This window comes from Mustela putorius, unplaced genomic scaffold, assembly GCF_011764305.1.
Source record: "Mustela putorius furo isolate JIRA1106 unplaced genomic scaffold, ASM1176430v1.1 tig00000596_pilon_pilon_pilon, whole genome shotgun sequence".
NCBI lineage: Eukaryota > Metazoa > Chordata > Mammalia > Carnivora > Mustelidae > Mustela > Mustela putorius.
This window is the reverse complement of record NW_025421428.1, coordinates 9282412-9299264: the sequence shown is the minus strand read 5'-3', so window position 1 is coordinate 9299264 and position 16853 is coordinate 9282412. Positions and strand designations below refer to the sequence as shown.

General features: G+C 52.3%; 1 protein-coding gene across 4 annotated transcripts in view; it reads right to left on the bottom strand.

Moving 5' to 3' along the window:
* Positions 1-765: 765 nt before the first annotated feature.
* The window catches only part of STXBP1 (syntaxin binding protein 1), a 73507-nt gene continuing 57419 nt past the window's right edge, over positions 766-16853 (bottom strand). Inside the window, exons 15-20 of one of the 4 annotated variants that reach the window (XM_013058727.2) lie at positions 16164-16273; positions 14770-14871; positions 12683-12768; positions 9654-9808; positions 7982-8107; positions 766-2707 (exon numbers count right to left, since the gene is read on the bottom strand). In XM_013058727.2, coding sequence (XP_012914181.1) covers positions 7998-8107; positions 9654-9808; positions 12683-12768; positions 14770-14871; positions 16164-16273 — 563 coding nt within the window. In that variant the 3' untranslated portion in view covers positions 766-2707; positions 7982-7997. The other 3 variants (XM_004757264.2, XM_045082437.1, XM_013058728.2) reach the window with 3 other exon arrangements.

Here is a 16853-nt window from a genome sequence, read left to right as displayed (position 1 = left end):
CACACGAGGGGTCTGACGTGGAGCAGGGACTCAATATATGGTCACCGTCATCATCATTACGTCCCTATCTGGCAAGTCTCACCAGCAGACAGCTGGGTCGAGGAGCTGTAGCATCCGCCAACTGGCCTCAAGCTGTTAGATGTCTTCATGCCTTGAAGGAGATCAGGATTTAAATGAGACAGTGACTGAGGACCAGAGAGCAGAACCAGAAGTTCCTACAAAGAACCCCACTCCCTGTGCCTCCTATTCCAGCAGGTTTCCGGTGTGACCCCAACCCTAACTCGAGGCCAAACCCATCTCCGTCCATCCAGATTCTGAACAAGCTTCTAGAGCAATAGGACGCGAACCAGATTTTGATCTGGAAGGCTCATAAGGCCAAGGGTGTGGCAGCAGGAAGAGAGGAGAACAGGCAGATGGATAAAGTGCCTCATCGCCCTTTTGCCCTGAATGTATGGCCGCTGAGCAGGGAGCATCTGCGGTCTGTGAGTAGAGACGCCTTTCTGATAAGGACAAATAAGACCAGAAAGAGCTCCCTTGGCCACAAGCAGTGCCCTGTTGCTGCCCAGGGCCCAAGGCAAGCTTTGTGAACTGTCCTTGAAAGGGAGACCATTACAGATCCTAACGTGAGCGATGCTGACTGGGGTCCAGAAGACTTGGGGCCATAGCCGGGGTGGCAGTCTCATCTGAAACAGGCCACCGGAGAAGCCTTCCTCCTTCAACTCTCCAGAGCAAAGCCAGACCAGGAGCCATCGCGGACACCATGAATGGGTGCTGACTGATTGATTTATTAGACTCGAGCGCTTTAGTACAGAACGGTACGGAGATGATACATGTTTGTGCTTCAATACTTTCCAACACTGAGATTCTGAGAATTTCAAAGTAAACAAGTTTCAAGACAGACTAGCTTTTTTAAAATATCCTTTTGATAAATTATTTTTATATAAATAACAGAGAAAGGAAACCCAACATGTTCGACACACAAGGCCCTGAAGCGTGAGCCCTGTCGAGTCAGGGGCAGGGGACAAAACAAGCAGTGACAGCAAGAAACAAACCAGTGCAAGCACCTACAGTTCTGTCCTAAGGAAACGGGGATATCTTCATGGGGAGAAGGGAGACAGAGAGAAGGGGCCTGAAAACTAATCTGAGTGCGCCAGGGAGATTCCAAAGCCTTGAGAAGAGAACACCACGAAGCGTCTACCGGGGAGGGCGAGGAACGCGCTCCGAAAGGAGAGCGGGCAGCCGCGTGGAGCTAGCACACACCACGTCTGCAGGGACATCACGAGACAGTAATATGCACACAGTCTGCAGGGGTTCAAGGGCAGCGGGGGGCTGGGCAGGGGACATTTTTGTGACTTCCACTGTCATAATTTGCGACACCAGCAGCAGGACACGTGGTGCGCTCACCACCGGAGAACGGAGAGCTGCGGAGTCTGGAGGATGACGCGACATCCTTTCTGCGTTTGCTTCTTTCATTTTTGCTTTAGAGCTAAGTTTTATACAGAGAATAAAATGATCATTTTCTCTTACAAGCACGACGACGTATGACCCCACACGACACAAAATAAAGTATTATGAAGTATCTTAAACTGAGGATAATCTGAGTGGGAACAGGGTCTGCATAAATCCAATGGGCTGTTTTTCTGGGGGGTTTGAAGTCTTAGGGGCCAGACCTTTCTACAGGAAAGGGCCCTCTGCTCAGATTCCGTTCTAGTTCATTCCTCACCTGGGGCTCTGCCTGTGCTGACCCCACTGAGAAAGAGGAGCTCTGTTGGGGGTGGTGCCCAGGGAAGGAAAGGGTCTGGCAAAAAGCCCAGCCTAACTGCTTCTCCAAGAGACAAAGGTCCTGGTGGGACTTGCTCCACACTCGCTGGGCACTGTGATTTAGGCTGTAAAGGAGGGGGGTGGGGCGGGGAGTGGTGACGGGCTTTGGGCAGGCAGCCCGGCACCAGGCCTGACTTCATGGGAACACCTCCAGCCCCTCCCACAGCCCCAGCACGGGGATGGTAAGCTTCTGGGGAAGGCTAAGAGGTCGCTTCCAGCTCGAACCTCACAAGATGTCACCTGATTTTCACTGCTAAGTTTATCTGGATGAGAGCAGGCTGAGGGGGTAAGAACTGGAGTGAAGCCAACAGATTAATCCTCAGTTTGAAATATTCCAGGAACAGACATCTCTGTGATTCCTGAAAAAAAACCAGGAACAGCCCAAAACGGATTTTGTAAAACACCCAAACGTCTACCTTCCCATACTCAAGCAATTTGCGCATGTCGCACTGGGTTATATACAAGGTCATGGAATCATAATAATGGGAAGAAGGTGTCCATTCATTCTAGAAAGTTCTACAACTTCTCCAGCAGTGTGTCCCTTACGCGGGAACCTTTCCTCTTAGGACACATGTAGAGGATACCCTTTTTAAAAAACACAATGCATTATTTTCTTTTGTTTCACACAAGAAGAGGGCATCATTAAACACGAGAACGCAGCGGCGACAGTGCCGGCCAGGGCGTGCAGAGCTGGGGGAGGCAGTGGAGGGACGGGGTCAGCAAAGTAACCGAGGCGGGCAGCGGTAGGGGCTGCGGAGCACTGTGGGAAGAGGGTTCGTTTTTTGGAGGGGTGGCTTATGTTTTTAACTGCTTATTTCTTCATCTGTTTTATTCAGTTTCTTCAGCGTGTCCAGAAGTTTCTGTGGGGTGAGAATGTGCGTGGATCCTGGGGGGGCAGAAAAGACAGTGAGCTTGCTGGCTCTGGTTCCCACCGCGTCTACTTTCCTGCTCTCCGCTCCCCAGCTCTGCGCCCATTCCCCCACCCACACCCTGGTCTAGAGGAAACAGGGAGGGGGTCAGGGGTAGGGTGTTGGGGCCACATCACAATAGGCCCGGGAGACATTTGGGGGCTGTAGATAAATAAAATACATCCTCTGGCTCAGGCAGGGCCCCAGGCTAGATCAAGGAAGGAACCCGCCTCTCCGTCTGGGCTCAGCATCATCATCCAGGGGACGGGGCGGCTGCATTTCTGATTCTCTGTTGCACTCGAGGTGAAGCCAGGGAGAGGAATTCCAAACCATTTGGCAGGGGAAAGGCTGGGAAGGGGGCGGGGGTGGTAGGGGGCTGTGTGTGGAAAGGATGGTGCCTGCTAGGGACAGAGTGATGCGCAGGGCACCCAGGGGAAGCCCCTGACCTCGGGGATCCAGCGGGCTGGTACTGCCCTCGCGGGTGGGACCTCAGGCGTGAAAGGGAAAGGGCCAGGGTACCTGAGGCCTTACCTTGCAGAGACCGCACATTGTAAGAGATTAGAAATGCTTGCAAAAAACTTAAGCTAATGGAATTAGATATACTTCTACTGCAAAAATAAAAAAATAAAATAAATAAATGAAGTCCTTTTTCATAAGGAGAGAGAAAGAGAGCTAAGAAGTGCAATAAAAAAAGATGCATGGACCGTGTGGCTTGGACATGGACTTTACTGGAACAGAACAGAGGTGACCGGTGTGTGAACATGAGGCCGGCACACATGCAGCAGCGGGCTTCAAAGAAAGAGGTCCCGGTGGGAGAGAACTGAACAAAAGAGCCGTACTTGAAAATGTGCCCCCCTGGAGGTGCGGGCGAGGGCATGGGCCTGTGGGGGTGGGGACAGAAACTGCAGGGGCCAGATTTCCACCCTGAGGGTGAGCAAAAGAAGGCTTTGGCTGGCTGGTTGGGGGTGATTCCAAGTACCAGGGTCCCGGTGCCTTCGACCACTATGCGCTCAGCTGACCCGTGACTGCTGGAACTGCAGGTCTTGAACCTGCCTGCCTGGTCCGTCCAGACCCGCAGCAAACTTGGAAAGCTCTTTCTGGCATAAGGGGCTTCTTCCAACGTCCCATCTACAATAGTTCAAGCCCTAGCCACCTGTCACCGCCCCGAGTGAGGACTTATAGCCCGCAGCAGCCCCTGCCCTCGAAAGCTGACCCATCGCTCTGCAGACCTCCCTGAAACCTACCAAAAGCAGACTCATTTCTGCGACTTTACTCATCTTCCTCGGTGTCCTAAAGAAGGTCAAAGGCTACTCCCCGAGCGAGAAAACAGGAACAAACACTGCCAAATCCTTAACAGCGAACTACTGCCAGAGCGAGGGCCTTCCAAATCTCAACTCCATGCAGTCTGTGCCTCTAGAAAGCCTCTGGATATTTTGTGCCGAGATTAACTTGGGGTCTTTCCCGGTAAAGGCAGTAAGAGTGCGCCTGCCAGAGAAACCGTCCCTAATGCCCGCCCTCCACACCATCCATCTGAGTTCCAGGAAACAAGGCAGAAGTCTCGATTTACTGGAAAAATCAAAAGGGAGCCTCTGGTCAGATGCCCATCCCAGAATGCTCCCTGCCTTGCTTACATGCAAACTCAAGATCTCAGGGAGGCCGAAAAGGGTTAAGGAACCCATGCTCCCAGAGCTTTCTACTATCTGACAGCTGACCATCTGGTGTTCCCAGTCTGACTGAGAGAAGTTTCTCTGCAACAGGCCTGGGAATTCCTGGGCCCAGATTCAGTGGGTGTCTTTAAGACTGGCTGGTGTTAATCTGAGTCACCTGAGAGCTAACTTTTGTCACCCAATCACCTGTATTGTTCTAATACCTTGGTCAAGATTTTCACCACCACAAACTCTGCACACAGAGCTGGGTGACCCTGTGACCCACACGCTGCAAACCCACGTTTTGAACCCCCGGGAAGCTGACCAGGGAGACCCTCCAGAATCACATGGGGGGGTCAACTGCTCTGAGGGTCCCTCTTATGCTCTGTAACCATAAGACTGAGAAATTTGAACGCTGGTCTCCAAACACAGTCACACCGAAGGCAGCACTGTGGCCCAGACACAGTGAGCTCTGCCAGGACGAGATCTTTCCTAAGAGAATCTGAAATTCAGAGTGTTCTTAGAGATCGGCCGGTCTAGGCATTCCAGGCTTTGGCCAAAACGGACCTACGAACCCAGACGACCCAGGGAGGCACCAGGCAATGTGTACATTTCAGAGCAACCCAGGGGAGTCCGACGATCTGCCAGGCTTGGGAACCAAGCTCCGGTCCACTCCACATCCTAAAGATGGGAGAATGAAGCCCTAAGTGAGGGCTTGTCTGTGGCCCTTCGGTGGCACGGCCAGGCCCAGAACCCATGCCACTGGTCTCAGCTCTGGGCACCTGGGCTCCTGGCCCCAGCAGGGGACGTGCAAGTGAATGCTTAAATGGCAGCTGGGCGATGGGCTGGCTCTGAATTCACATTCAAATTTGAGTCCCACTGAAAAATGAGACTTGACTCCAATTGATTCCCAATTGGGAATAAAGTAAAACATTCAATGTAAAAAAACAAAAACTTTCTCCCAAGGGCAAGTGCTGTGTAACAGCTTCTCGGAGCGCCTCCGCTGGCTTCGGATGGCAACTTGGACATTCCCTTGGGATTGCTACTTCTAACATAACCCCCCAGAGCTGGGGGTGACGGTCTAATGCAAAGACTTCCCTTCTGGACAACATGGAGAGACGAGTGATTAAAGGGATTAAGGTGAGTCTTGGGTGCCTCTGGGCACTTCGGCTAACCATACCAGCTCCCTTCAACCGGCACCTGGGGAAGAGAGGCGCCAGAGGACGGAGGGGGTGTTGGTAGCCACAAGCGGGGTCCGCCAGGGACACCCTGACCCACTGCTGAGTGGGAAAACTCATCTCTTAGAAGCTAAGTCACTGCAGACATTGACGTTGACAGGAGACAACCCCTGCCCTCGCCTGTCCTGCACTGTGTTCGTCTTTGGTCACCTGCATAGTCAAAACAGAAGGGGTCAAGTGCTATCTTTACCTGCCTTCCAACCTCCCCGGGATTAGGGGTCCTTGTCTTGCTTTTTCCTAACAGAACGCTAAAACACAACTCTGCCCCCGCCCAAAGCATTCCAGAAGCCAAGAGTATACAACTCGAGTCTATTCGTGTTCTCTGCTCAGACAGCAGCCAGGATCCTCTGTGCTGACTGAACACGAAACAGAGGAAACCAGCCTGCAAGGGACGGGATGCTTCTGAAGCAGGGACTCCCAGAGCGAATCCTAGCAGGAGCGCCTGGGATCTGGGTTTGAGTCTTTCAGACCCTGTAAGGGGTCTGCCACTGCTGCAGCCAGACTCAGCATCTGTCCTGTAAGTCCTAAAATACATCCTGCAGCGAATGCCGATCGCCCCCCTGCCATCTGTACACAGAACCAGATGTCTCTGATTACCAACCGACCAAGGTACTTCTTCTGAACAATGACTTTTTTTTTTTAAACAATGACTATTTTTTAACAATTGCTTTTATTCACCACCTACTGGCTGCACTTTCTAGGGGAAGGCAGCTGGGCAGGACAGCGGGGGGGGGGGGGGGGGCAGCCCAGAGCCACGGCCATCCCACCGGCAGCTTCTCCCCCACTCCTGCCCGGGGGAGCCCCCTCTCAGCCACAGGGAGGAAAGAGGAGATAAGCTTCACAGCTGCCTGTTCCGACCTTTAAAGCGAGTCCTTTTTTGGCCCAAGCACGTTCTCTTTACACAAACAAGCACGCTTCTGGTGCTTCCTGGTCATGGTTCTGATGGCCCAGTCCCCTGAAGTTCATCAGACTGCAAATGCATGAGTGCGGGCCTGCAGACTGAGGCCCCCGAGCTGAATTACTGAATTAGATGGTCAGAGCTCGAGGTGCCTGGGGCCCTGCGATCCAGCCTCTCTCCTTTCTGCATACTGTGTGCATGGGAGGGGGTGGGGGGACCTCCTACAGTCCCACAGGTGCTCCCGGCAGAGCTGGGTCTCCGGTCCCGGCCTCGCCACTGCCCGCAGGTGACTCCTGCTCCACGACTCTCTGGACCACATCTCAGCCTGGGTGAGGGATGGGGGGTCCGGGAACACCGTCAGTAGAGTGCCCGAAGTCAGGCACACAGAGTGTGGCCTCATCCCAGACTGCATTCGAGAGCCACAGAGTGACTAATGCCACAGTGGAGTTCTTCAGGAACCGTCTGTCACGTGACACACCCGGGATGGGTGGCAAGAGAGAGGAGGGAGTGAGGGCAAGAACAAAAGCTAGACAACCTCCCGGACAGACACGGGCTTCCTGGGTAACAGGTAAAGGCACAAGCATGGTAGGAGAGAGAAGGCACAGTCCCTCGAACAGCACACTGTGTGAGGAACGGGTTTTAACCAAAAGATTCTCAGATCTCACGAAGAGACTTCAGTGGGAGAGGGGGCTATGATGACTCAGCTCTGGGGAAAATCCACAGGAGAATGAAAATAAAAGCGATCACTGAAAGGGTCAGTGACTACTAAGGGCCGTTTCCCCCAGACCAACATGAGACCTGAGCTTTCCAGTGGCGGCTGGGGTTCACCAAGTACACAGTGGCTTGTGACCCCATCACCGCTTAGAAACTGTTCCTCGAGCTGAGTGCCTGTCCTGGGAAAAAGGACTTTCCAGGTCCTTTTTCTGACACGCTCTGACGCGCTCCAACGAGCCTCCTTCATGATCGGGGGCCTGCGGATGTCTCTACTGGACCTCTGCCTTCTGAGGGTGGTCCCTCGAATGCCTGCAGGCCTCACGCTCTAGTTCCCACCCCCAAAGGCGGGATGCTATGTGTCCCCTGCCTGGTCCCCATCCCCAAGGCAGGGGCCGGCAGGCTCGCAAGCCACACACGCCTCCGGCCTCCCTCAGCTTCAGCTCCTCTGAAGGACTGGTCGCAGCAGTTACGAGCACTTTCGGATTAAAACCCAGGGGGCGGCACTGCCTGAGTAGCAGGTGACGCAGGGCCCGAGTGAGCTGGCAGGCCGGGGCCCAGAGGCTCTCGCGGCAGGGTCTGTGAAGGCAGCACCGGACACATTTTCAATCGGTGTTAAGAACTGCAAGCATTTTCTTGTTGAAAGAAAAATCAAATAAATAAACTAAAAAGGGAAAAAGAAAGAAAAAGTGTGACGGAATAATCAAAGAAAACCCTTCAGAATGGAAGAGTTTCTTTTCTGTAATAAGCTGCTTTTACTTTGTTTCTTTGGCTCTCACTCCATTGTTGGAGCCTGATCCTCAAAAGATACCCTAGAGGACTCCCTGAAGTCGGGGTGTCTCAGGTCCATGAGAAATTTGGTGGGAGTGAGAATGTGAGTAGAACCTGCGGGAGAACAGAGTCCAGCTGACTGCTTGAACAACGGTACGTTATAGGAACATGCCAACTCAGGCCTACATTTTACGCAGCCAATGAGGTACGAGAAAGCAGGACGCGAGCACGCGCACACACACACAGGCCTCCAGGACAGCCGGCATGCACAAAGCGGGTGAGGCCACGCTGTGGACGTCAGCTGTCTGCGCAAGGCCGCTCTGTGAATCAGGGCAACTTTCTCTCCCCGGGGTTCCGCCCCCCCAACAGGGAACTGCCAGTCAGGACCAAAGTCGAAGTGGGAGATTTACATCAAAGCCTGGCTGTGACAGCTTCTGCCCAGGAAAGCTGCATTTGAGCTGAAAATTATCAGACGTGTGCATGCAACACACACACACACACACACACACACACACGAGTAGGAGATAGCTTTATCACGGGGTCCATGTAACAAAAAGGAGAAAACAGTACAGGGAGAAGTAGTGACCAGGTGGGGAAGTTCCAGGGAGTGGGGAGGGGGAGGAGAGGATGTCCAATCTCTCCACTGAATGGTGGTCTCTAGAAAGGGGTCGACAGTGCGAGGTCCATCTTGACACACCTGGGAATGGCCACATGGACTGGTCTGCAGAACCTGGTCACTCTGAGAGCTGGGGGGCACTGTGACCGGGTTGCCCCAAAGCAGAGGTGTAAAATGGACACAGCTTGTAGAGGTGAGGGAAAGGCTAGGGCAGTATGTGCTGACAGCCTTTAGTCAATCAAGGTCAAGAGGCTCCCTGGGCAGGTGTAATCCATTTTGTTAAGGGCAAGATGGGGCCAAAAAAGGCATTGAGAGAAAGCATGATTTTTCTCAGCTTGCTCTTCCCCTGCCAGCCCTAGAAACTGTGGAAAGCAGTAAAGTCTTCCACCGCCTTAATTCAGCTCTAATGAGTTGCTTCCTTTCTTCTTGAAAGGAAACACCAGAAAGGGTACGGCCGACCTAGAAGTGGTAGGAACTGTAAGGCGGCGGGGCCCCTTCGCAGAGTCCGGCAGTCGGGCAGTATGTTTGGGGCAATATCTGCTCTCACGCTGTGTCTGTCCGTCTCCAACTGACACGTAAAGGAGGGGGCGAAAATTTACCTTCCATTCATTAAGCGTCTTCCGGATATGAGGCCCAATGCTAGGAAAATGCAAAGTCCCACCTCAGGCTCAGCGTAAGGCTTATTATAAGTGGGTGTTCTTAACCCCGCTGGGTTGGGTAAGGAAATCACGGTCCACCCAGAGGTGGGGCACTTGCTCAAGGTGACCCACTTGGCAGTGGCCGAGCAGGGACGGGAGTCTGGGCGTGTTGGAGTCTGTGATCGGGCGCTCCCCACCGCTTGCAGCTGCCTCGCATCACGAGACCCAGTGCAGACAGGAGGAAAGAACCCTTGGCCCCTTAGCTGCGGCTGTCCACAAACGTGGCTAGAGACTAAGTTTTGCAGGGGCAATGGAGAATCGAAGACAGAATGAAACACCGAAGCATGGAATGGGTCAGAGTGCGATGAAGCAGCCCCTTCCGTCGGGAGTACACGCCCCCACTCACCTATTAGCACTTCCCACTTTCCATTGGCTTGGGTCACCTCGTAAGCACAACGCATCTCATTCAGGCTCACGCCCCCAAGGATGAAAATAATGAGGCGGGGACCACTGCGGTACTCCCCTGGGGCCTTATTCTTATGCCAGTGCCCGTAGCGGGCGCTGGGGTCCCGGGGAGAGGGAAAAGAGGAGAGGGAGGGAGGGAGAGAGAGGGAGAGAGAGAGAGAGATTAATTATGTTTATCTGCACTGAAGTATTTAGTATTCCATACCTCAATGACTTATTCACACATTCGTCTGCACACCAGTGACCGGAACAGAGTAGTAGAAGTGTTGGTCCAGCTGAGCCGCTGTGCACGTTATCAGAGGGTCTGGCGGCCCATGCTGTAAGCCTGTCACTCTCTTGGAAACATACAGGCGACAGGCAGGCTCAAGTTAGCTTTAAAGTTTGACGTGTTACATCCCACAGCTTCGCCCCTCACGGTGGTTGAGGGGCTTCTGCTCTCGAGCGTACAGGTTTCTGGACGTGTCTGGGACACTCTGCCGGCAGTGAGCGGTGACGACAGAGACACGGGCCGTCTTCAGGTTGATGCGGATTCCCGCACTGAGCACAGGCCACGGTCTCCCCCAGCACCGGGGTGGCAACCTGAGGGCGAGTCAGCTGTGTCCACCAAGAGCTCGCAGCTTAACTGGGGTGGGTGGGGAGGAGGAAGCAGGCTGGGATCGTGCTACCAAGGAGCTCAGTGCTACCGGGACACACACAGGCGAGCTCAGTGCTACCAGGACACACACAGGGGAGCTCAGTGCTACCAGGACACACACAGGGGAGCTCAGTGCTACCGGGACACACACAGGGGAGGGCCTTCTAGCACCATTTGGGCCTCACTGAAGAAGTCTTCCCAAGAGATGGGACACTGAGCTGCCCCTGAAAGGCATTTCAGTGGTGGGACGGTTCCCAGAGGGGTTCCCCTGCCCCTGGGCTTCTCTTAGAAAGTGTTCACCTTATCCTTAGAAATAACGAGAAATGAGTTGCTTCCAGGTTAAGAAAATGGGGGAAACAAAACAAAAAGAAAAACAAGGAGAGCGAGTCTCTACTGAAATTTCCACCCTTATCCCTGACTCTTGACAGCATTAAAGTCACTTTCCAATCCTGAAGGTGCTGGGGGTCAACCCAGAGAGAGAATCCTTTGACAGCCTGCCACCGTCAGCCCGCCTCACTGCAGCACTACCGGGAATTTTGAATTTCACCCCGACGTTGGCAATCAACATCCGGCCTCCACTGGTGTCAGAGGGGATGCGCAATGCCACAGGGGCCACGTGGGCCTCCAGCCTCAGCCCGGGATAAGGTCTGAAAGTGAGGGCTGGGAGGCAAGAGAGAAGACGGGCAGGCAGAGCACGAGCAGGGAGCATGGGGAGGTCATCCGGCAGGGCATGCTAGTCCAGGGCCCCGGCACGCCCTCTTAGGAGCTGCGAGCTCCTGTTCCAAGCTCAGGTGTTCACTGGCAGCTGCCAGGAGCCACACCAGGCTCTCGCTGTTGGAGAAAAACAGCGGCACCCTGGCCGGCTGCCACCCCAGGAAAGGTGCTGCTCTGGGTCAGGGAACAGCCTGGACCACACGGACGAGAGAGGTCAGGAAGAGCCTGGAGGCGAAAAGCCTTCAAGGCTCATCACAGAGCAAAGCAGGCTTCCCGAGGCTCGGCAAGGAGGGGAAAAAGAGGACATGCTTCTGAAAACAGATCCTGGAAGATGCCGTGAGTGACCAAGAAGATGGAGTGCTGGAGAACCCGGGGAAAGAAGCATGGATTGCAATCTACTTTCAACTCCAAGCTGAAACGTCTGAGCACCACCAGGTGTGTAAACCCAGTAAACCCAAGGCATCCACACTTCCACCATCTACATATCCATCAAGAATGATTCGGAGAAATGCAGCTCTGTGCAGACCACGTGTTCATCCCCTTCTTAATTAACTCTAGAAGTAACTCATCACAAGTGAAAGCAGAACACACTGAGCATCTACTTTGTGCCAGGCTCTGTTTTAGCAACACAAATCCTCACTCTCACAAGGCTGACATTCTAGCTGGGGGAGATTGGCCGTAAACAAGAGAAACGCAAACACTTGATGTCGTGCTGGTTTAAACTACGGAGCGGACAGAAAAGGAACAGGGGAGACGAGGTACTGGGGGGAGGCTAGCACTTTTTTTCTTTATTTTCTATAACACCTTTACTGAGAGATCATTCACGTCCTGCGATTCCCTCATTCGATACGTGCAATTCGGTGGCCTTCAGTACAGTCACGGAACCATGGACCGTCACCAGTCAATTTCAGGCTATTTTCATCACCCCAGAAAGAAAGTCCATACCCATTAGCAGTCACTCCCCATCCCCAGCAATCTCTCTTCTACTTTCTGTCTCTACAGACTTGCCCACTCTGGACATTTCAACGTGTGGACTTTTGTGACTGGCTTCTTACACTTCATATAGTGTTTCCAGGCTTCACCTATGTTGTGGCACATGTCAGTGCTTCATTCCTTTCTTTGGCTGGGTAATATTCCATTGTATGGACACACCATGTTTTGTTTACCCATTTATCTGTTGAAGGAAATTTGGGTGGTTTCCACTTTTGAGCTGTTATGAATAGTGCAGCTAGGAACACTGGTGTAGTGTAATGTCTAAAAGGATAGTTAGGGAAGGTGGAGGAGATAAGGGGCAAGCCACGTAGATATACCAGTAGATATACTGGGGACAGATCATTTCAGGCAGAGGGGAAAGCAAGTGCAAAGGTCCTGAGGCAGAAGTAAGCCTGTATGCAGAGAAGGAAGCTAGCATGGCAGAAGTGGAGAGAACGAAGGGAGGAGTAAGGAATGAGTCAGAGTGGAGTGGGAGCCGGAGGGTGAAGGGCCTGCGCTCCGGCTGTGATGAGAAGCAGTGGGAGGGTTCCTGTGGATACTGCTGCTTCCTAACAGAACTACCCTGTGGCTGACAATGTACCAGAGATGGTCCCACTTCTCCCCCTCACTGGCTCAGGGTTCTCACTCACCTGACTGCGGTGGTACTAAAGGAGGCAGAGGAGCGCGTAGAGATGTAAGGGTAGTGCTTGGTATCAAGTTTGTCTTCAATAGTGTCCTGGAAAGAAAAGAGACAGATCTTTGGATTTTGCCATTTGTTTGAGAAGGGCTGACAGAACCAAGGCAAGATGATTCAAAGAACAAGTCCCTTAGCACAGTGACACGGCCAAGTTTGCAACGACCAGAGCTCCCCCGCCCTGCTGCCCGTTGCAGATGCCTCGTGTTGTGCTCCGCAGGGCCAGACGCTCTACAACAGTCTGGTGCACTGAGATCAGTCTACAGGTCTGCTTCTTTAAGAGAAGTTTAAAAAATAAAAACTGCAGTGGGGAGCCTGGTTGGCTCAGTTGGAAGAGCAGGCGACTCTTGACCTTGGGGTCCTGAATCCAAGGCCCATGTTGGGTGCAGAGATTATTAAAAAAAATAACCTTAAGCAAAACCAGACCACATTAATTTTCCTTGATTCTCTTCTGTTTTTTCTTTTTCTTTTATATTCTATGTGAGGTGCGGATGCCGCATTCTGTCCAAAAAAATCCTGACACTTGCCTTCAGTCTTGTAGAATCTAGGCACAGGCAGAATCTCACAGGCAAGACCAAACCTTACACCTTCAGTTTTCCAAGGGTTTAATTATGTGGTGGGTGGATTCCAGCTATGCACCTCCTGCTGCCTAGAAATCTCCACTCCTCTTAACAGCTACCATGTGAAGCCTACACATGTCTTCAGGGGGCTGGGGGGAGGGGAAGGAAAAGGAAGCAGTGGACAAAGGAGCACATGAGACAGAGGGGTGGGCTTTAATTACACTGCAAAGAAATGTGATTGGTTTCTAGATGTTCATGTTCACCCATCCTTTGGGATTGTGGGTTTAAAAATAGGAAGTTGGGGCGCCTGGGTGGCTCAGTGGATTAGGCCGCTGCCTTCAGCTCAGGTCATGATCTCAGGGTCCTGGGATCGAGTCCCGCATCGGGCTCTCTGCTCAGCAGGGAGCCTGCTTCCTCCTCTCTCTCTCTCTGCCTGCCTCTCCGACTACTTGTGATTTCTCTCTGTCAAATAAATAAATAAAATCTTTAAAAAAATAAATAAATAAATAAAAAAAAAATAGGAAGTTGACTCAGTACACACATTTAAAATATACTTATTTTAACATATAAGTCAGCAGGAACATGGACTGTTTGAATTGACAAAGGAATTCTGGGAAAGACCCTTCATTGTCAGGACCCCAGTCTTGTCCACCTATAGAGAGCAGGAGCTGGACAGCGTAGCTCCAAGACCCACGCCAGAGATCTATGAGGCAGGATTCTAAGCAGGGTTTCTCTGAGCTACAAACAGAGAGCAGAAGGACAACTCACATTCACAAATACGAAACATGTACTATATGCAAGGCACTGAGCCAAAGGACACGAGGTGAAGGCAGAGGCCGAGGTATAAAAAGCTGACGCCAAACACTGAACGGATACGTATACGTAAAGGGTATCCCCGACACACACTACAGGAGACGGGGGCAGCCTCTGTGGTGCTGGGCGGTCAGACAGGGGCAGTGTGTGGGAACAGTCAGAGCTGACGGGGACTTTGAAGGAAGGCAGGGCTCAGAAGTGGAGAGGGAGAGCACCACAGGCAAGGGATGGATGTGAACAGAAGAGCAGAGGCAGAAACACGCCTGTGGGGTCCCTGACTGATGCGGAGTCTTAGGGAATGACTGGCTCAGGTCGCATCCCTAAGGCCACTCCACACCTGCACCCTTGGAGAGGCACCTGCTACCCATCTGACGTGTACATGCTGGGATGTGTTTGGTTCTTTGGATACAGCACCATCGAGGGGTCTCTACTATGGGGCTATGTCATAGGGGTCATGGGGGTCTGCATCTAATAACCTCTTCCTAAACCCTCAGGACAAGGCTGTGGGGCCTAAAAGAGCCCTAAGATCGGATACAAATCCTCCTGGACAGATAAGCCCAAGCTATCCCTGCCGCCCCACAGCAGGTGAAGCCACAGCCTCTAGGCTTGGACGTGAAGAGCCCTGGCCCTGGCTATCGCCCCCACACCCACACAGCCCTTCCTTGCTGACCTCCATGATGTCTTTAATGATCGGAGTCCACCGCGAGAGCTGGTAGGTCTGCTCGCTGATGCGCTCCTTCCGCTCTGGCTTGCTCCTACGGCGCAGTGTGGACTGAGGGCAAACACATGTGAGATTAGATGGAGTCATGGGTCATTTGGGCCCCTGAGACTTTGCTGGCCCTTGGAAATTGCTCCTGAGGACTCCTTCCGAGAGTCAGCACAGGCAGAGTACAAAGTGGGAGGGGTTTTCCTGGAAAAGTTCAGCATGTGCCTCTTAGGCTTTTGCCCAAGAACTTGGAGCAAACTTGGTTCTTTAAAGCCATTAAAAATGACAAATGTGGATCAAACATTTAAGTGGCATTCAGATAAATCCTGGTAGTGGGGCCCCGGGAGGCTCAGTCAGTCAAGTGTCTGACTCTTGGTTTCAGCTCAGGTCATGATTACAGGGTCATGGGATTGAGCCCCCGCTTCAGGCTCTGTGCTCAGCGGGGAGTCTGCTTGAGATTCCTTCTCCGTCTGCCCCTCCCCCAACTGGCAAATACACTCTCTCTCTCCCTGCCTCCCGTCTCTGTAAAATAAATAAAATCTTGGAAAAAAAAAAAAATCCTGATTCTTACAAACAGAGTTTGCTTTTAATTATAGGAGAAAATGCTGCTTTAGATAGGACTTGGTCTTTGATTTTGCTTCAACAGTCCAGGTGCACAAGTAAACCATCTCCACTCCTATTTGGGTGCCTCTTGTGAACAAAGGTCTAAAAACACCAAACTATATCCAGTTCGAGGTCCCTGGTCTGGACTCCAGGACAAAGTTTTTGACTCTAAGATTCCAAAAGAAGTACAATTTCAACTCCGGCGTTAGGGCACTGCTGTGTGACTGACAACCCTAGGAAGAAGCTATACACTGAGGTTCCTAGCAGAGAGCTCTGAAGAGGGCTCAGGCCTCCTCCTCCAGTTCTGGAGTCCCTGTGCTGTGTGGCTGGGCTTCCCAGACACCCTGTCCTGGCCTGGTTCTGAATCATCACCAGTGAAGGACCAAGTGGCAAACCTGCTTGATGCTAAGCATTGTGTTCTTGCCCTCACAGAAGATGCTAGACCTGGGTGTGCAAAGGTATGCTGAGCCAGACTAACCTCAAGACCCAGAGGATGAAGCTAGCGGGACTCCTGTCTGGGGCCGGTTTCAGAAAAAAAAAAACAGCTCAGCTTTAATGACTCTGTACAAATCCTGGTTCTGGGAGTTACACTTCTATTTTAGTACATCTCTATGCCTTTATTCCCTCCAATTTTATGCTTTCTCTTTCTCAGTGTTGAGTGTATCACAAGTCACCTTAAGTAAATCAGGGAGAAAAGATAAGACAACAGCTTCCCTTCTGCCTCTCCCTCCCCATAGGCAAGGCTGGCCCCTTACATCAGTGACGATGGGCACCCCCAGGTGAGCCATGTTGGTGATGATCTCGCTGTCCTCCGGGGGGATCTGGGCGTGCTGGATCAGTTTATTCAGGTTCTCCTCAGTGATGCCTGTGAGAACAAAGCCCCCGGTCACCGCACCTGGCCACTGTGTGATGACACAGTCAGAAGCAGAGCCGATCACCTTGGTGGGACTGTGCCCATTCTTCTAAGAGTGACCAGAAATGAATCTTCACCACATCAACTTTACTACAAGATGAGGACAAAATCAGCATTTCGATTCCATTCTAGCCACTCTGTCCCAGGCTATGACCAACAGCAACTGCCCCATTATGGTCTATATTTCTTTCCATCTGTCTCCTGGTTCCCAGCCACCCCTGCCCACCCCACCCACACTTAAGTCAAGAGTCTCAGTGTCCATCTCCTGCATAGCAGACACTTATGGGCAACTATGATGTGGGTAAAAATCAGCTATTTAAAGGCAGAGATTACCGATGTGACGCAAGCATCTGGAGACGTGCCCTCACAAACTGGCTTTGCGGTCAGTGGCCTCTCCCGACTCCCACCCAGCCCTTCCACGGATGCCACAGCTTTATTCCCTCTGGAATTCATTGCCTCCAGCTGCAACTCATTTGCTTACATCTCCCCAGGGGTAAAGAGCCCCCAGGATCTCCGTATTGAATCCCCTGTC